Here is a 21,026-nt window from a genome sequence, read left to right on the forward strand (position 1 = left end):
ATCCCTGCCTCTTCCATGCTAAGAAAGTCACTCAGCACCTTTGGGCTTCTGCTTCCTCGAGTCAATTGGAAATGATGATCACACCACATAAGGTAGCTGCACCACACGTAGAACAGTCAGATCTGCGAAAGATCTGTCAGTCGGACTTTTTGGTGTTGCAAGGCATGCCTCAAGTGAACAACCTAAAGGAGGGAGGGTAGATTTGGGCTCACGGTTTTATTCCATCATGGCATGAAAGGTGGATCAGAACAGAAAGCTCACCTCCTAACAGCCAGGAAGCGTACAGACAGTGTTGGGTAAAGCCAAAAAGGCTATGGGAAGCCAGTCTTTTTTGTGGGTCAGTCTTTGCCTCGGGGTTGTAAGGGTGCAGTTGGGGTGAGGCTCATGAGCTGCCCCTCCTTCCTGTCACACAGGTCCCTTTCTGGGGCATGCCACTGTGGACATACAACCCTCACTCAGACATTTCTTCCACTGCTACTTCACACACAGGAATCCAGGAAGAGCAGCCCTGGTTCTGAATGGAGGAGTGGCAAGGCTCCCAGGAGAGAGATGCACTCACTGTTCCTGGTGAGCTGAGCAAGGACACAGGAGAACTCTATGGATTGTTCTACACCAAAGACCTTTATCAGAAAGGCGGCACTTGCAGTCCACAGAACCCACAACCCTGCCAGACCCAAGACCACTTAGTTCAGCTCTAACAACACAGGTTAGGGCTTTTCAAGACCCACTGTCCTTATGAATGGACTCCCTCACACTCCTCTGACCTCAGATAGATCAGCAGCCCATGTCAGCCAGGGGAAGGAAAACAGGAAGATGCTGTGTTCTCAGGCACCACCTCCTGTATCCCAGATCCTGTTCAACCTTAGTGCTACTGAGCCCATCTGGTGCTGTGATCCTTTAATACATTTCTTCATGTTGTGGTAACCCCCAACCATAAAAATTATTTCATTGTTACTTCAGAACTGTGGCAATGTGAATAGCTGATAGGTGACTACTATGAGGGTCGTGACCCACAGGTTGAGAAACTATTCTAGAAGACTGCTCCATCACTTCCCCCTCTTCAGCAAGGCAGGAAACTGCAGCTGCTGTGCCTGGCCCCACTGTGTCCCACTCTTCTCCCATTGCTGTTTCCTTCCTGTCTGACTCTCTACGTTGAGTCTGGAAGTATAGGGCAGCATTTAATGATTATTGCCATGGACAAGGATACAGGCTCCAAGATCCTGGAGACCAGGTCTTCAGCCATGCGATTGTGGGATCCTTATTATAGCAAGAGAGCTTGAAATTGCTAGGCACAGAGACCCAAATAGCATCCCAAGGTAGCAAGCTGCTATTATCACGACAGCTCCAAGCCTCCCCTTCCAAAGGAAAACTTCATCTTTCTTCTTTGTTAAGACCTACCAGCTGACCGGTATGACCAAAGGGATTGGAAAAGAATGGTTTTCTTCTTTCAGAGAAAAGAAAATCAAGCCAGGGGAACTTTTAAGTATTTCCTACAAACCACATTCTTCCGTCTGCCAGATATACACATGTGGACAGTTGTAGAGACAATGAATTACTAACTGTTGGTATCTAGCATGGTAGGTCAGGCATGTGAACAAGCAGTCTTTCAATACATTAAATTCATTTAGTATACACAGGTCTATGAAGTAGATATAGCTTTTAATGCTCATTTTACATAGAGGAACACCAAGGCTTAGAATGATTGAGAATCTTGTTCTAAATCTCACAATGAAGAAACAAGGTAAGAGTCCCCATGCTGTCCACACCCTTGCTTTAGACAGGAGCTGTCTACACACACACAGGACAGAATCTAAGTTCCAAGGAGGCGAAACTCCCCCAACTGCTCACTGGTATTCCTTAGAGTCCAGAGGACTGTGCTAGGTATAGTAAATGCACCACAGTTTGTTCTTCTCTAGTTTTTTTTGTTTGTTTTTTTAAACCTGTGTCTTTTTCTGAGCTTACTAAAATTTTTGCTTTGTTTTCTTCTTTAAGAGGAATTTTATTATTTATTTTTATTTTATGTGCATGAGTGTTTTGCTGGTATGTGTGCCTAGTAATGAGGAAGTCAGAAGAAGGTGCCAAGTCCCCTCGAACTGGAGTTATAGATGGTTTTAAGTCGTCATGCTAGGAACTGAACACAAGTTCTCCATGAGAGCAGCCAGTGCTCTTCTTAACTGCTGGACACAAGTCCTCCATGAGAGCAGCCAGTGCTCTTCTTAACTGCTGAGCCATCTCTCCAACTTGGTCTCTGTTTTCTTGATGGTTAATTCTGAGCCAGGCACTTGCTTTATACCTCAACCTTGTAATTGTAAAGCAACTTATGGAAAAAAGTATTTCTTTTTAGCTTACAGGATGCAGTCCATTATCAGGAAAGCAAAGGCAGGAACTTGAGGCGGGAACCTGGAGGCAAGAACTAAAGCAGAGACCATAGAGAAACACTGTTTACTGGCTTGTTTAGCTTTTTTTTTTAGTATACCCTGGCCCTACCTGCCCAGAGACGGCTCACCCACAGTGGGCAGGGCCCTCCTACATCAATGAGCAATCAGAAAAATGCCCACAGGCCAAACTGTTGGAGGAAGCTCTTGAATTGATGCTCTCTAATTTGTGTCAAACTGACTATAAATCTAACCGGGACAGCCTCCCAAACCTGGGATTGCAGGCATGTGCCACAGCACTCAACCCCCCTTCCCCCGTGGGACTTCTGCAACAGAATTCATCCTGTTTATTGCTCTTATAGAGGACCCAGGTTCAATTCTCAGCAGTCATATAGGAGCTTACACCTATCCAGTCCCAGAGGATCTGGAGCCCTCTTCTAACTTGAGAGATACCTTCTATTGCCTCCTTCCCTCAATTCCCCACGGTGTAGTCTCAGTGAAGAAGCCCAGGGGCTTCTATCTTACCTAATCACTTCCCCATGGAACTGTTTATCTGCCCTCTCACACCTCGGTTTCTCTAAACTGGAAATCTGATGAACTGCCTGGTTAGCTCCAGGTTCAGAAGTTTTGGAAGAAGATTTCACAAATGTTGTGTCTGTACCTCAAGAGGGGAGATGATGACCGCGCTCTGAGACAAGGCTGCTGTGGGAACTGACTGACTGCTCTCAGCTTCTGGTCCCCGCTTTGGTCATCAACATTCTCTTACCAGCTTCAGCATCCTCTGCTAAAGCAGGGTCAGAATCAGCATCCTCACTCGGAGTGCAGAGCTGGTCTGACTTTTCGCTCTGTGTTTCCTTATATGTTGCTCTTCATGTCAGTTATTTTGTAAGGGAGAATTTGGTTGTCCAGTAACGGTCATTCCCTTAATGCAGTCACTTTGGCAGCTGCAGCACCATATAGTTACAGTCCCTCTGTAGGGTGGATGTCGTTGTCACCTGCCATCTACTTCATTAACTTAAGGGCCCCCATCTCACCCAGAGTGGAAACAAAGTGTTCAGATGACTCTAGTCCTAGTGTACTCTACCATACTGACTTCCCTATGGGTCATAGGCCGAGTAGTGTTAGCCCACTCAGGCTCCTGCCCAAGGGCCATTGTTCTGTGAGTGATACTCAAAGGCCTCCACAGTTGGTGATTCCTGCTTCTTATCTCCCTGGGTTCCGGTCTTAGGGGAAGAGTTCTCTGGCATGGAGATTTGCATGACCACACACATCTCTGGTAAGTTCTCATGAACCTCCCCTCTCCCCAGAATCAGGGCTCTGAACATTGTAGGACCTACAGTGTAGGTGGACTTTCACTAACACCAGCACCATGGTCCTTGGTTAATATTCCCTTTGCAGCACTGGCATGTTAACACCAAGAGAACACAGAGAGCTGAAGGGTTTGCCAGTCCAGGTGGCTTACCAAATTAGGCACTGAGGTTGGCTTGCTGCCTTTTCTTTGTTGGGGGGAAAAAACCCACCACATCACAACTTTCAATGACCCCAAAGCAAGGCAGGCATAGGTGCAAAAGCCCTAGAGGGGCCAAGAAAATGAAAAATTCTATTTGAGATGAAAAAGAAATCTAGAGACTATGGAGCAGGGCTAGTGCAATTGGGCAGATAAGGCATCTGTGGAACTGTGGATGTGAGAGGGGAGCCCATGATGAATTGCCAAGCTTTTGCCTTGCTTAACAACCTTTAGATTCAATTAGGAAATAAAACACAGCTGAGGTCACACAAAACATGGCTAAGGTCAAGGTCTGACTGGTCTTGCCAGTCTACAGCCAGTGATCCCCATCCAACCAACTCATTTTACTCAAGGGGAAAATAAGGTCAGGGAGTCAGTTGGTGGTAAAGGCAAGGCATGATTCCAAGCCTCCAGCTCTCTGAGCTCACCACATTGGAGAATATAAGCAGCAAGGATTGCTGCGGGTTTAGTTTTAGATTGAGATTACAATAAAAGCAGAAATCAAACCTGATAGGACACATGGCAGTTAAAATTAGCACCCCAACACAAGTGGAAAACTCCTTTGTACTGTGTTCAACTTAAAATCACCAGCCAGTTAAACAGGGAGTCAGATTAGACCGGCAGCTGGAAAGCCGTGTTCAAGAAGCAGGTTAGACCGGCAGCTGGAAAGCCGTGTTCAAGAAGCAGGTTAGACCGGCAGCTGGAAAGCCGTGTTCAAGAAGCAGGTCTTCGGGGAGGGATTATGCTGGCAGAAAGTTGAAGTAGTGGTTTTCTGTCCAACCCAACTGAAATACTTTTGGTAGGCACAGTTCTGAAACTAAGACTGAGTGCCGCCATCTTGTTTTTTTAACAAATCTTGCCACAGTGTCTGCAGTACAATCTCCTGCACATGAGGATGGGCCATGAGGAACTAGATACCACTACATCCTGGTCCTCAGTAAAGTCCTGCCTCAGGCATTTAACCGTTCAGCCATCTCTGAAGTGAATTCTCTTGTCCAGATGCTCACTGTGGAACAAAGACTCAGAGGGCAGAGTGCTCTCAGGTCCCAGGTCCTAGGTAGGGGACTTCATAGGTCATGGTTGTGGGGACTTCATAGGTCATGGTTGTAGTCACCACACATGCCATGCTGTGTGCCAAGTGTGGGCTCAGTAAATAGATGCTGAGTAATAGTAATGACCTTCAAGTAACAGAATACTCCCCTAGTTAAATGCCCCAGTGTTTAAGTCAATTTCTTCCTCAGCTGGACTCAAGTTTATTCCACTGATTCTACTCACAGCTGTGTGACCTCTGGGCAGCCACTTAACCTCTTAAAAACTTAGCCCAGTTAAGAGAAGAATGAAGCATTTCTTTTGGAAGTTAGGGTTTTTCTTTCTGGGGTTTCCATCTGCCTCCAGTTCTAATGTGAGTTACAAATGAGGTGATGTGATCTAGGCCGCTTTGTGGGATCCTAGAAGCTATAGACAGTCCATGTAGAGATCGGTACCTCACCCACCAATCTGCAGTTCTGGGAGTCAGAACTGGTTGCTGCTGTTGACTTGGAGCTGGAGAAGGGAGATTGTCTCCGCTTTTCTACATTACACCCACTTGATGGCCTGCTTCTGCTTCTTCTTTTTTTTTGTGGCATGAGGGCTGTCTTGCTATGATGCTTAGGCTGGGAATAGAGGCACACACAATCACAACTAGCTTACAGCTGCTTCTGGAATAAGTCTTTCCTTCCAGAGATATTTCCCTAATAATTCACCTGACATATTGCCGGTGGTTTCTACCCCTCATTGCTCTGACAGGTGAAATTACCTAAGCTCAAATCTCTAGTGTGCTGCCCACCATTCTCTACAGCTCCATCCCTGTATATTGGCCTGTTTATGTTCTCACCCGCTGTCCTCCTCAATGCTCATGCAAAGCAAGACTTTTTTAGGCTTTACAGCCCGTCTTTCCATTTCTACTCTACTGTCTTGGTCTGCCTAAACCTGTTCCTTCTGCTATCACTGCCTAGTTTAGCTGCCCTTCCTCCATTCTTCCCACAACCTCCTTCTTCTGGGCCCCAGAACCATGTTCAAGAACCTTCTCTGTAGTTTGGTTTCCCTCACAGCTGTGAAAGGAAAAGCAGGCTGGCTTATCTGTGTCCCAGTGACTGACATTTGCTTCCTACTTAGATGCCCAGAGAACAGCTACAGAATACAACAGTCCGCACGAGCGTGAAAGACACAAGGACCAATCCATCTTGGAGTGGGTAACTAAAAACAATTACCATGGTCTATATTAAATACCACTAGATGAAGGCAAAGGGCCCAGACCAGAGCCCTCTGAGGACAGACCCAAACACTGTCAAAGAAGGGAATTCTTATACCAGGCTGGCCTCCAACTCACAGAGATCAGCCTGCCACAGCCTCCTGAGTGCTGGGATTAACGATATGCACCACCACTGAATTCTTCAACACTGCCCTGCTACAGAGGAACCAACCCCGCCCCACCACTGCTCTCAGGAAGCATTGGCCGAGAGCGGAGTTACAATGCTGCTGAAGAGGAATGGGGACAGCACTTACACACAGAGGGCTTGGCCTTGCTAAGCACTGGAACTGTTCTTTTTCACTTAGAAGAAGCCTGGTCAGGGAGCAATTCTAGCAACTATGTGCCTCGTTTTAAATGGCACTCCTCTGGCTTCATACTCAATCAGGCTAGATGTTTGACATGCATTTTATTTAGTCTCATCTGCACTGTACTGACCAACTCAGTGACAGGTGTTATCTTTTTTCATCTTTTTCTTGTAGTGCTGGAGTCTTGTTCAAACTAGGTGAGTATTTTGCCACCAAGCTATAACACTAGTGCTGGTACCACACATTTGCAGGCTGGCTTCTAGGTTACTATGTAGTCAAGGATGACCTTGATCTTCCTGGCTTCATCTGAAAGTGCTAGGATTTAGGGGTATGCCATCATGCCTGGACTCTCTCTCTCATCATCTCTCTCTTCCTCCTTACCTTTCAACAACCCTATATTGTATCCAATAACATTCTTTTTTTTAAAGATTTGTTTATTTAGTATGTATACAGCATTCTGCCTGCATGCCAGAAGAGGGCACCAGATCTCATTACAGATAGATGGCTGTAAGATATCATGTGGTTACTGGGAATTGAACTCAGGACCTCTGGAAGGACAACCAGTGCCCTTAACCTCTGAGCCATCTCTCCAGCACACAGTGACATTCTCATTTGCAGCCCAAGAGACCTAACTTACTGCTTTCATAAATACAGCAATACAGAAGGAAGAAAGATGTCCTGAGTTTCGTCTCTGGGATCCACATCGTGGAAAGAGAGACCTGATTCCCAAAAGCTGTCCTCCACACACATACTATGGCATGTATACACCCACAAACACATACAAATATAACTAAATTTAAAACAAAAATTAAGAAGGTAGATGACCCTGCAGTTACATCTTTAAAATGATAACATTTATAGTTGCGCAACAGTTTTTACTATAAAAAAGAACAATGCTATGCGAGAAACAGAAGTCTATGCAAGATGAAAAGTGGTGTCAGGAAGAGGCTGAACTCTGTAAGCAATACAGATTTTCAGGGCTCCTGCTCTAGTCTGAAAACACTGCTGCTCGGGGTCCAGAGTCATTTTTCCATTGACAGTGACCATAACAGAATAGGGAACAAGAAAGGGGTGACAAAGGAGCCCATGGATGAAGTGGTGCCTAAGCTGAACCCCGAGAGACATGGGAAGGTGTAGAGGAAGCTGTGGGGATACAAACTATCCCGAAGGGCAAAGAGAGGCGGTAGTCAACCAGTCCCCAGCGGCACGGCTCTTTTATCATCAGCCTCTGGCCATTCAACGTTTCAGTCTGTGGGAAGTGTCTTATAATTCCGAGAAAATATAAGCAGTGTCTCCCATTCTCTGCACCGGGTGATGACAAATTGTCCTGCACACAGGGTGGGGAGAGCCCGCAATCAATCTCAGACTCTGCCCAGCTTTTGTCCGAGCCTTTGTTTCCTGCTCCTTTCTGGGAGCAGCCCTGGTCCTTGGTGAGAGCCTTAGTGTTTTAACCTATGATGCTGGAAGACTAGCTGAGCATCCTTTTGCAGACATGTACAATTAAAACCATACTCAGTGCTGGGGAGATAGCTTAGTAGATATGAGCACTGCTCTAAGAGCAAGAAGATCTGAGTTCAGATCCCTAGCACCCACATTAGAAAGCCAGGCACGGCTGTACATGCCTGTAACTTCAGCATTGGGGGATGAAGACAAGTGGATTCTGGGAGTTGGCTGGTTAGACTGTTCAGCCAAAATAACAAGCTTCAGGTATGGAGAGACCCTGTCTCCAAAAAGTAAGGTAGAGTGTGATAAAGGAAGACTCCACAAACCCAAATATGGCTTCTTCCTATGCACACACAGGCAAGCACACCTGCACACACATATATTGCACATGTGTACACACATGCATGAAAAGACACACACAAATTAAAACAAAAACAAAAACAAAAATTACTGAATCCTCCAGAACCCATTTCTCCACCTTCTTCCCTCCCTGTGGGGATGTTTCATGACCCCATAGCCTCTCCTCCAAAACCACTGTGACTCAGAAGCACAGCTTGCAGTGGCATGGGTGGGAGACAGGGGCACTGGAGTTGAAGTTGGCTGGAATTTCCGTTTTCTAAGTTCTAGCCATGTGACCTTGAGCAAGGTGTTTACACACAAACTCCCTACTCTTACAGAGTGACAGCAGACACAGCCTAGGTAAATTGCTTTTAAGAGTGGGTCCGGGCAAACCGCCTGCACTTGCTCTAGTGCCTGAAGCAGGGGCCCAGACAAACAGCTATTGCTGGCTGGCCTTGGGCCCCCGACCCCCTTTTTAAGCAGTGACAGCATCAAAGACAAAATGCCCCTTTAGTTCCAAGCGACCACAACACAAATGAACTTCTGTAAACGCTTGTAACTTTCCAAAGTTGGGGGCTTTTTGCATGAGAATGGCAGCTTGCAAAGTGACATCATTTTTTAACCACAACCCTTTCCCTAAAATGTTCCTTTGTGGAAAAGCAAAAACTGATTTTCAAAGCCCCACATGAAAAAGCACAAGACAACTGCCATAGTAAATTACTAAGGCGACACAACACAATCCTTGTGGAAAATAGACAAGGCTGCCTGTGAAAGGCTGGCCTGTCATGGGCTGGAGGCTAAGACGGCAGGATCTGTGGGTTGAGAGCAATGGCAGCACAGGGTACTTCATGCATTTGGAAAGAAATGGAGGTAACAAAGGATGAAGCTACTGTGTATAACAGAGCCCCATTTCCAACAGCACATTCTTTCTTCAGGACAGGGTTAAGTGGACTGGACTGGTCTGCCTTGGGCTCCACACCCACAGCGGCCTAACTAGCACACATGCCTGTCTGTCACTTCAGCCACTCAACCCCGGTGGAACTGCCTGCTGCGCATCTGGGGATCACAAGGACCCTGCATAGTTGGCTCTGGAGGAAACTAATTCAGAACAGAAAACACTTCACAGAGGGAGGTGGTCTCCAGCCTGAGTCCTAGCGGCCCATGAGATTCACCTGAGAAATTGTCTCAAGTGGAAAGAACTTCAGAGAGCATTTGCTCCACTAGGAGGAAAATGAGACTCAATGCTGGCATCTAGGAACTCACCAAACACAACTGCTATCCCAAAGCCAAACTCACACACGGCCTAAGAACCACTTCTAGGGGAAGTTATAGACACATTTGAAGTTCATCTTTGGTAAGGTGTCTGTCAGGCCTCCCTGGAAACCCTGGATTAGAGCAGTTCTCCCCCTTCTTGGGGTCCATGAAAACACAGGGAAAGCACAGTATTCTACTGAGATGTGAGTCACAGCGGCTGTTCCCAGGGTATCAGGTGACATTCAGATGTAAATGTCGCCACAGAAAAGCTACAGCAGACATCTGGGGCCAGTGTTCAGGCAGTGCTTCCAGGCTCATTAGGCATCTCTGACCAAGTGAACAGAAGAGAGGACACCCGCTGTGAGCAAAGATTCCCGGGGAGCACCGGGGCTGGGGGAAAGGGCAGCAAAGCCGAAAACAAGTCCAGGCCAGGCCTGTCTTCACACTTGGTTAAAATGGAACTCAGCTCATGTGCTGCAGGAAACACAGATCTTGTCCATTATTTAAAGTAAAGTTAACAGGTTTTTTGTTTTGTTTTGTTTTGTTTTTGCTTTTAATGATAGCTTAAATCTCCATATATTTTTCCCACTGTTAAAATAAACCTGAGCTTTAAGTGTGTGTGTGTGTGTGTGTGTGTGTGTGTGTGTGTGTGTGTGTGTGTGTGTGTGTTGATCTGTGACAGTGGAAGTAATCTGGTCAGCAGAGTTAAAAAGATAATCCAAAACTAGTGATTCCAAAACCAGTGGTTTATCCCTGAGACCAGTAAGGAGGACTTAAAGTTCAGGTATATTTTCATGAAAACTTATTTTCAGTTACTGTTGTATCCTAAGATAGAGCTTTTAACTTCAAATGAAACCCAATGTGGTATGGTGTCTGTACTGGACAGTTTTAGGTCAACTTGAATTTTATTAATTAATGATTTTGACTGGGGAGGATCCATCCCACTGTGGGTGATACCATCCCTGGACTCACAGTCCAGGGTTCTTTAAGAAAGCAGGTTGAACTTTGAGGAGCAAGCCAGTAAGCAGCACTCCTCCAAGGCCTCTGCACCAGCTCCTGCCCTGTTTGAGTTCCTGTCCTGACTTCCTTGGATGATGAGCAGTAATATGTGGGTATAAGCCAGATAATATAACCTGTTCCTCCCCAAGTTGCTTTGCTTTGGCCATGGCGTCTCATTACAGCAATGAAAATCCTAAGACAGCCTCTTAAGGACATGATTCCTTCAAAGAAATCCTGCAGTCAAGAAGGAACACTTCACCCCATTCAGACAGCCAAACACTAAATGTAAAACATCACTCTGCATAGAGCCCCAGGACTTCAGCGCTCTCTCTCTCTCTCTCTCCTCTCTGTTCACTTCCTGTATACAGAGATCTCTAAGAGTGATGCTTTTTAGGACAAGGCTTCCGTGCCACTCAGCAGACTTCCTTGGGGTTCTATACCCAGGTTGGCTTAAGCAGTCACATGTTCCAGGTAGTCTCTGGAACCTGGTATATGTTAAAGCTTAAGAACCCTTACAATTGGCTGGGCAGTGGTGGTGCATGCCTTTAATCCCAGCACTCGGGAGGCAGAGGCGGATGGATCTCTGTGAGTTTGAGACCAGCATTGTCTACAAGAGGTAGTTCCAGGACAGCCTCCAAACCCACAGAGAAATCCTGCCTCGAACACCCCCCCCCCAATAAAAGAACCCTCACAATTAAGGGCCGGAGAGGAGGCTCAGCAGTTAAAGGCACATACTTCCCTTGCAGAGGCTGCGTTTAGTTCTCCACACCCATGGCAGGTGGCTCACGACCACCTATTCTAGCACGAGTACACATACCCCATTCCCATATAAACAGAATTAAGACATTAAAACTGCATCTTGTAAAGAAAGTCTTCACTATCAAATGTTGGTAGATACCTAGGACTTTTTCAGCTGCCTCAAACCACCATCGTAGAAGCAGCACCTTCCCAGGGGTGTTGCTGTGGGAGGCCTTTTCCCTTCCTTTCTCAGGTTCAGCATTTGGAAGTCTATGAATTACACTATAAAAGACAGAGAAACATGAGAAAAGGCATAGCTGATTCCTGTACTTAATCTGCGTGCTACACAGTGACTACTGAATGTCCCCACAGGCCCAGGTGTTGATGGTTTGGAGCCCAGATTGTCACCACTAGAGGTGAGAGAAAAGAAACAGGGTTGGTGAAGGCTCCTTAGGTCAACAGGAAGCAGCCTCCACAGGAGACTGTGGACTGCCGTTCTGCTTCCTGGCCCTGAAGTAAGCCATTTCATTCTAGCACACACTTTCCCCATGATGTGCTCCTTGCCTCCAGCCCAGAGACAGAGACAACAGATTTTACACCTACACCTCCAAATCTGAGGGTCCAAGTAAATCTTTTGTCTTGATAGTTTATCATCTCAGATATTTTGTTATAGTGATAGAAAGTTAAATAACACACCAAAGCAGTTCACAAAGTGGCTTAAAGGTTACTATTTGGGGCTTTCTACATTATCTTAACAGAGAGAGGGACGTAGGATCTCAGTAGCTAGAGATACAAAGGGAAAATAATGAATAGTTTTAGTAGCATTTGCCTGTGCAGTTTCTCACTGAGGCATTAGCTCTGAGGACCAGAGTCACTCCTGTCCCCCTTCCCCCATAGGGAACCTCTCTTAAAGAGGACCTGGGACAGCTGAACTCCTTCAGAAGACTCTCCTTTTAGGTAAATGGCAGGAGCTCTCATGGAGTGTCTTCCTGCATCTGTCAGTTGCAAAAGTTATCAGCTCTCAACATTCTGCCTGCCTAGAGGCATGTTCTGGACTGGCACTTACTGTCACCCACATGTCTGCATACTGCTAACCACCATGGTTAGAAACAACACAGCACTTCAAAGCCAGATGTCCGATGGACTTTGGGTCACAAGGTCTACAGTACCCAGGACTTAAGTGAATACCTTATTTCAAACACAAGATTTAAACCTGACCATCCCCCCTTCTCTCTCCCTCCTCTACCATCATTCAAACATGTCTTACCTTTAAACTTTTTTTTCTAATCAGACCAGCATAATTTATCAGCATGGCCATTAAAGAACTCAGCCCTTAATGAACTGAGCTTATCAAGGAGTGCTTGCTCTGATGTTTGCAGAGACATAATTAAATACCCAACAAGCAGCCAAGTGGCTGAGGACACAGGTTACTCCTGAATTGCCCATCTGTCCCACACATAATGGCAATGACTGATGACCTTGGAGAAGAACTAGGCGCAGGCAGGGCTAATCACTGTCAGACATCCTTGCACTCTGGAGAGCAGTACTCATGCTTGCCAGAGAAAAGGGAAACACCTTGTTTGGGAAAGGACAAGTCGGACATCATGGCATGAGGGAAGAAAGACCTTACAGCTATCAATATGTAGAATGGTACTGCCTTCAATGATGTTAGACCTGGTCATATCTGCTACTGATTTGGGAACTGTTTTTATTGAGGGAGAAGGCATTAGAACAAATAGCCCAGTTCTCGACAGCACTGGGATACAGTGACTTTTGCAGGTTTTTCTCTGAGAGCTACACTGTCTAAAACTGTAGATATATGTGCCTATTTCAATAAATTAAAGTTAAATGAAATGAAAATTCAAGTTTTCAGTTGCACTGGTTATTTTCAAGTATTCTACTGCACAGCACTGATGCAAAATATTGAACTAAAGATGCCAAGCCAGCCTTCCCCAGGATATGTAAGTAGGAAAGAAAGAAAAGCCCAAGTTAAAATTTCAAATTATATAACATTCTGTACATACTGAAAAGCTATAAAACACTATAAGGAATACTTAGCCTAGTGCTTCACTTGGTCACATTTCTACACATGTATTTTGGTCTGTATTTCTGTGGCCACAACAAAACATTTGAGGCTGGATGTGCAACAAGAACTCAAAATTCTTGTGGCTGGAGGGTCCAAAAAACATGGCACCTGCCCCTAGAGAGGACAGCACTAGCTTCATCACCATAGAGACGTAGGAAAGTGAACCAGCATATGCAGAAGAAACTGAGCACATGATGTGGACTCATTTTACAATAACCCACTCTTTAGACAACTGATCTGGTCCTTATGTAACTACATAGCCCCTTGCTAAAGGTGGTGCCCTTGCAACTTTCTGCTGGGACTGATCTCTTAAAGAATCTACTGTATCCCAATGTGCTGAGGACTATGCCTCTTTCTCATGAACTTTTGGAGAACACTCTCAAACCATAGCAATGTTCCATATTGTCTCCCCTTCTCTACTTCCCTTTTTGAGTAAATAAAATACCATGGAGATAAAACTTTTCATAGGATCCTTTATGAATGTATGTATGTACACACATTCACACCCACATGTGTATATGAGTATATGTATGTATGTGAAGGCCAGATGTTAATGTAACGTGTCTTCCTAAAATGCTCTCCACCTTAGTTTTTGAAGCAGGGCTCTCACTATACATGGAGCTCACCAATACTGCTGTCTGGGGGCTGGCCAGTGAGTCCCAGGATACTCCAGTTTTGGCCTCTCCAGCACTGGAATTACAGGCATGCCCTGAAATGCCTGGCTTTTTACATAGGCACTATCTGGCCATCTAAACTCAGGTCCCTCAGAATTGTGCAGTAAGCACTTGACTGACTGAGGCATGTCCCCAGGCCCTTGCTAGATGGATCCTTTTAATGAATCATATAAGCATTGTATTGAAAAGTTCTAAGGACACAAGTGACATAGCCATATGGTTGAGGACCTGGCTCTGGAGCCAGACAGACTAGGTTCTGAGTTTCCTAGAAAACTCAGAGTAATTCTAGAATATCTGGAAGTCCATTGGGGTTAAGGTAAAACTAATTCAAATACACAAAATAATGCATAAATACTTCTTTTTGAGGCAGAAACAGAGAGCATGTTTTGCAAGAGCCAACTCTATATTTTAAATATATTAAAGCAAGATAGCATTTGGCCACCAGAAACAGCTTCAGTAGCACCACTTAGTTTTATAATTTCAGAATAAGCTTCCTGCAACCTATTTACCTGCTGCCTTCTTAAAAGAGAATAAAGGTGTGTGTTCTAGCTTACAGAGAAAGGGGGCAGGTGGGGGGAGGTCTTTTGACAGTATAGGGAGCCTGGGATAAGAGGACCATCCTTCTAATCTTGGTGAAGCCTTTGGTGTGTCTGAAATATCATGAAGCAAGTAGGCTCATCACTGTGCAAGTTTCTTTTATGCAGAGAAAGTGACTGTTGATGGTTGGACAGACAAAAGATCCCTTGTTGCGACTTAATGAATTGTCCTTATGTCTTAATGCAAGGAACACCTGCTCTGTCCAAATTCTTGAGACTCATTTCACATCTATTACACCCCCAAATCCAACAGATTCCTGACATCATTGAGTTCCAGTGGGTCCAGGGATCGAAGTGATTAAAAAAGAAAGGCAAAAAAAAAACCAAACAAACAAAAACAAAACCCTGCTAAGTTCTGTGTGGCCCACCTTCATTTGCTCTTTGAGGTAGATCACTTGTTTTTGTCCTGAAGAAAGTACCAGGAGTCTATATTCTCAAAACATGGCATCCTGTACAGGACAAACCAGATAAGAAACACGGGAGCCCTATCTACGTGCGTGTGAAGCAGGACCCTTACTTCAAATGCTGTGGACTACAGAAATAGATTTCTGTTATTTGCCTCAAACAGTCATGCAGTAAAACTGGCATAACTGATGCTAAACAGACCTTTTTCTTGGCTGTTTTTATTTATACCTGCTGTGTGGGCAACTAAGTCCCTGTTATTTATTCCCGTGCCTTGCATTGTCTAAGTGTAGAGACTGCTCTGGGATTCTGTGGCACCGCAGAATATGGCAAGTGACGTTTTAGTGACATGGTACACAGCCTTGCTGCCAGCTATTCTGCTTCTGACTGGCTTCCACTTCAGCACCAGTGTGTCCCACTGGCGGGCAGTTGGCCTGATACTTTGGAAACTTTCCCAACTCCATCTTCTCAGATAGGCCCCCTGTCCACGAGATGGCCCCAAATGCCCCTTTAGCACTGCGTTCTGCCAATGTGACATGACAATGATGTCTGTCTGGAGTTAGAGCTCGGTATCTCGGCATCCCTGATCACACGATTCTGTACTTCTAAACTTCAATACTGCACGACGGAAACAGAATTCACTCCTGTCCTGATGCCATGCAGGTGCCAGCTCTGACCTCAACTTCCACGTCTGCCTGTCGCCCACAGATTCCCACAGCTGCTCCAGGTCTGAGCAGAAGATATCAGATCCCACCCTTTTCTCCCCTGCATGGCCCTAGGGTCCAACAAGCTTCCTATGTACAGTTCGTATCTGCTCTGGTCATTCTACCCATTGCCACAATTCTGTCACTGGTTGGTCAGGGTCCCCTCCACATCTGTTGTCACCAGTTTACCAACTCATTCCCAAACAACCAAGGGCCAATAAATCCTCTCCAGGCCTCCCAGTGCTACAGGAGTAGAACTAAGCCTCTGGCTGGGATTCCAGCGCCTCTGGCTCCTTTCTAACTCCCCTCTCACTCTCTGACATGGGGCATCACTCACTGACTTCCACTTCTCCAAATGCACCTTCCAGATGCCTTTCTGCCACACCTTGGTCATCTCAACCCTCTTTCAAGAAACATTCAGTTGTCGCAACCCCAGGGGGAATTCTAACAGTCTTAAGATCCCAGTAAGAATCCTCACCCCAGGTGAAGACATCTTGGGTCAGACATACAGCTGTGTCTCCGGCTAGCATCTAAAGAACACACATTTTACCGATTTAAATTAAATATACATTGTGGAAACTTTATGACAATATAGAAGTATAAAAACACATGAAATGATCATCAATAATCCAAACTCAGCATGATCAAACTGTTGTTTCCTCTTGATTTTTTAGAGTTATTTAAAAGGTTGGCTATCAGCTAGCATTTGTTTTTCAGAATTTCACTGTCAACATTTCTCAAAGTCATTGAAAACACTGCCCCCTTGAGGTGTTCCTGCAAGGTGCTGATTCTATGGTCTCACTCTCACACCCCCATCCAGACCAGCTTCCTTGTAGGGCATTGCCTTCCTTGTAGAGATGGGTCCTTCTCTGTCTTGTGCCTCCATGGTACTTGTAAAGGCAGACATTGGTTGATGGACTGACAAATGCTGTGCCTTGTATGCGTAGGTTCCATAAAATGTTTACTTCCAACAGCATAACTGTGGAGCACTTAGTAGGCCTCTAGTGCTCAGTGCTCAGTCATCCATCCCCCTCAGTGACAGCCAGTAGGACTCAACCACAAAAGGGAGTTCCTAAATGCTATGTCTCTCTGTTTGGAGCTCCTGACTCTCTATTTGGGTCTTCTAGACCTTGAGCTTTGTTCAGATCTCTTGGCTCTCTCTTTAGATTTCTTAGATCTCTGTTAGAACTCCTGGATCTGTCTGGGTCTCCTGGGCTGCTCCTGTCTGTTCCCTTTCTTGGTCAATAGCATCTCCACGCACTCATGACACTTACAGGATACTTTATGACTCTTCTCAAGTCTACCTTTATTCTCCTGCTCATCTCTCTCTAGACCTTGCTTATTCTTTCTCTACCTCTATGTCTCCTGTCCCTCTGCCCTGATCTAGGCTGTTGTCTCTTGCCTAGCCAGCTGCAAGTCTCTTATGATCCTCCCACCTTCCAACTAAACAGCTACATTTCAGTCAAAGCAATCTTTTCAGGGCCAACCTAGTGCATCTTCTTGTCATCCCTCTAGTCCACTGAGATTATCCTCTTACCTGTGGACTCCAAGTTCATGGTAAGACAAAGTAGACCCTGTCTGAGGCCATGTGCCTCATCTTAGCCAGTGCTCACTTCTCCTGAGATCTGACCTGGAGATGATAGAAAAATTGAACTTCAAACCTTATACAGCCAGAAAAAGTCACTTAGTATCTCAGCAAGAGTCTTGCTACAGACCAAAAGTCCCCATATCCCAGAGCCAGGGTGGGGGGAGGCAGGAGCTGACTATTGTGTAAGTTTGTGTCCCTGTTCCGGAGGGACACCAACTGATCCTCTTCCCTTCCACCTGCTTCCTCAGACCTCATCACGGGCTGGAAATAGAAGCCAATCTCTCATTACCCCTTCAGAAAGTAAACAACTGCTCCCCCTGGGTAAATACGAAAGCCACAGGGTGTCCTCGGAGCAGGTCAATAAGGAAGGATGACGTTTCCTGCTGTGGCCTGTAAGGACAGCAGGGCTTTTCACCCAAGAACATAGGAGATGGAGGGTCTACTGTTCTGGGCTGCCTTTCCCACCCCTCATCACCCCAGCCAGTTCTCTGTGCTGGAGGGGATCCCCATCCTGTCCCCCAGCCCTTGAATAGCACAGAACTGGCTAGTGGGAATCTGACTGCTTTTCCCTCTCCTATGATGTGCATCACCTATATTGTAATCTATTGTGCTAAGCAGGCTCAGAATACCCCTGCTTTCCTCTCCCTGCGCCTCCTCAGAGCTTGGCTGGTGGGTAGGTTGCCAGTGTTGGTACAAGTCATTTTTATTATATTAAGATGCACTGTCTCTCATCTCATACACCATTGTGCTTCTGTTTGGAGAAGAATATTGAATATTCAACCAACCAAGCAGTTCAAATATCACACCGTCTGGGGAGGTGGAGAGGGGAGAAGAGAAATTCTTGGGACATCTTAGAAGTGAGCCAAATGGGGAAGTAGGAAGAATCCTAGCAGACTCTGCAAGGAAAGATTTGTTGCTTCTATCATTCTTCCAGACAGACCTTGGTCATCCGTGGTCATCTACTAACTCTGGCTACAGGGCTAATATCCCATAGATTCTAAACCTTTGTATTCCTTTGGTATTCAAAAATCTTGACCAAGAGGTAGCACCACAGACTCTATCCAGGTACTGGATGATAGTGACCCAGGACACAGGCACGGTACATGCACGGACATAACATCATGGAACTCTTAACCCACATTATATGCAATGCATGAAATCCTTTGGTTTTTAAACACTGAATAAAACTCATCAAACGGACCCCATAACCTTAATGTACTGGGATGTGTTGTGAACTGAAGTCTTACAACTTTGCTGTAAAGAAGGAAACACTCCCACCCCTGACTCCTGCCTGCCTTCTGCCCCATTTTTTGTACAATCCATGGCCAGTTTGGATTTAACATGTGAGCTGAGAACAATCTGACACTTTTAAATGGTTGTGAAGCTTACAGCAATTAGGGTTTTAGCACTTACAAACAGTGCTTTGTTGGGACGAACACAGCCATCCAGCTTCATTCCAGACGGTCCTGGTTGCTATTGCATCTCAGCACAGGGGGTTGGGGGTTGGGGGGGGAGAGGATTTGAATTTGAGGCCATTTTGGGCTATTAAGTGAGATTTTTGTCACAAACAAAACAAAACAAAACAGGAAGGGTGTCACTGAGCTGCTACAGTAGGGCCTCATATAACTACAATGTTTATTTTCTAGCCCTTTATAGAGAAGTGTGACTACACCTGCCCCAAAGGAATGAATTATCTGACCAACTTGTCAAGTAAGAATGGGGTGTTCTGGCCATGTGCTTCCTATTTCTAGCAGAACGGTCAATAATATTAGTTTTAAAAATGCAAATGGTGACTTTATTAGGAGACCCTACTCTCAGAATAAAGGAAGACCAGGTTACCCCCACGTCAGAGAGGGCTCACGTGGAACATGGGACAGCAAAGAGAAGGCATCAAGCACCCCCTGCCTGTGTCGAGAGGGTGACAATCTAGGACCATCAAAGAACATTTTAATCTTTAATGCTCTTCTCCTTTTGAGGCATTTAATTTGTGGTGTGAGAGAAAGATGCGTTCTCTTAAAACCATCCCTTTTAAATTTACTAACTGATCACTGGGAGCCTGCATTTCCACTACCAGAAGTAACACCAGGCTGGGTGATTTGAACACTGTCCATTTAAAATTCAAGAAACCAGCGTCAGATGAAAAGTACTCTCGGAATGCCTGCAGACAAAGGCCTCATAAAAGGCTAATGCTATTTGTCTAGAATTACAGGAAAGAAAGTGAGGGCTGGAGAGGCCCTTTAGCCCCAGTCTTTGTGAGGCCCCCTTGATGGAAAAGAAAGCTCCCCATTAGCATTCTAGTCGGGGCTCTTTGTCCAGTGTAATCCGAGGACTGTGGAAAGAGAGCGCCTGGTGATTTAACCTCTTTGGGTGGAAAAAGAAGGGCGAGGGGGAAGGGGAAAGGGAATCCCATGTTATCCACCAGTGTTGGCAGAAAGGCACATGCCATGATTTTATGGGGTTGGGGGTGATGAATCTGGCACCCCAGGGCTGTGTCCACAGAACGTTAAGCTGTGTATAGACACTGAGTGCAAAACCACAGAGACTGGATGCAAGGCCCGTCCCGTCATTCCCCAGCCCTCCTCCTCTCTGCTCTCTGGAAACCTCTGTGGCCCTCACCCTTCTTGGCTCTGCCTCAGACAGGCCATGGACACTTCAGGAGCCACAGTGGATTTCCTCCCTACCCCGCTCCATGCCAAGAGAGCCACAGGGCCTTACAGATGCCACATTCCTACTACTTGGTACCAATACTGTCACCAGGGAGACTGGCTGCTTCCTTGGGGATAACCAGGAGAGCAGGTTATAACACATTTGTGACCAAGATGCATGTCCCTAGATGAGCAGAATTGAAGGAAATGATGTCAAGACCTGGGACAGATGGTAGAATCATCTTGAGGCTGCCAGAAAGCCCCCTATGGGCAAGGCAAACAGGACAGGAGAGAAGACTGTCCCAGGGAGATGGTGGCCTGACACCCAACTGGCAAAAAACCTGCTCCTCTTTGTAATTTAAGTCAAGGTCAAAGCACCCCGTTGTCTCCCTTCATAGAGTCCTGGAGTCTAGGAAAACCTGGCACATTAGGACTGGAGGCGGGGAGAAAGAAAGGGGCATGCTCTAGAAGAAGAACATCTTGTCCTGCTATGATGGGGAAATCTGCACACGCACACACGCGCACGCACGCACACACACACTCATATGAGATACATAGATACAAACACCCATGTTATATGAGCACACACAGACACACACACACACACACACACAGGCACACATATGAGATACATAGATACAAACACCCATGTTTATGAGCACACACAGACACACACAGAGAGAGGGTGTGTACACTTGTGCGTGTATAGTCCAAGTCTAAGCTGCACTGGTGTGTGTGTGTGTGCCAAGGGCACCTGCTTTAAAGGCTTAATTTCTCCAGCTGTGATTCCCACCTTACTCTCACTTTCCCATCTGACAATCAGAAACCTGCTAGTTGGGACTCAACTGAATCCTGGGAAACAGACTCACGTGAGTCTGTAAATCATATTCTCACCTCCTATGGAAATGATGACCTGAGACTCAGACTGCCTTAACTGGTGTTCAAAATTAAAAAAGGAATTGCAATATGACCTTAATCCGGGTGGGGATGTTTGCCAGGAAGGAAAAAACATACAATGAAACAGCTTGGGCAGCAGGTGGGAACACCTCCAGTATGACATCTGGGTAAGTACAGAGTGCCA

At 45.8% G+C, this 21,026-nt stretch overlaps 1 protein-coding gene across 6 annotated transcripts in view; it reads right to left on the minus strand.

Moving 5' to 3' along the window:
• Positions 1-21,026, minus strand: part of Slc22a23 (solute carrier family 22 member 23) — a 155,465-nt gene that overhangs the window by 43,429 nt on the left and 91,010 nt on the right. Inside the window, exon 4 of one of the 6 annotated variants that reach the window (XM_040755799.1) lies at positions 14,455-17,342. The exons of 4 other annotated variants lie outside the window; for them this stretch is intronic. In XM_040755799.1, coding sequence (XP_040611733.1) covers positions 17,311-17,342 — 32 coding nt within the window. In that variant the 3' untranslated portion in view covers positions 14,455-17,310. Of the gene's footprint in view, positions 1-14,454; positions 17,343-21,026 lie in introns of those variants that run through there. One more of the 6 variants, XM_040755803.1, reaches the window with a different exon arrangement.

This window comes from Mesocricetus auratus, unplaced genomic scaffold (assembly GCF_017639785.1).
Source record: "Mesocricetus auratus isolate SY011 unplaced genomic scaffold, BCM_Maur_2.0 Super-Scaffold_100013, whole genome shotgun sequence".
NCBI classification, from domain to species: Eukaryota; Metazoa; Chordata; class Mammalia; order Rodentia; family Cricetidae; genus Mesocricetus; species Mesocricetus auratus.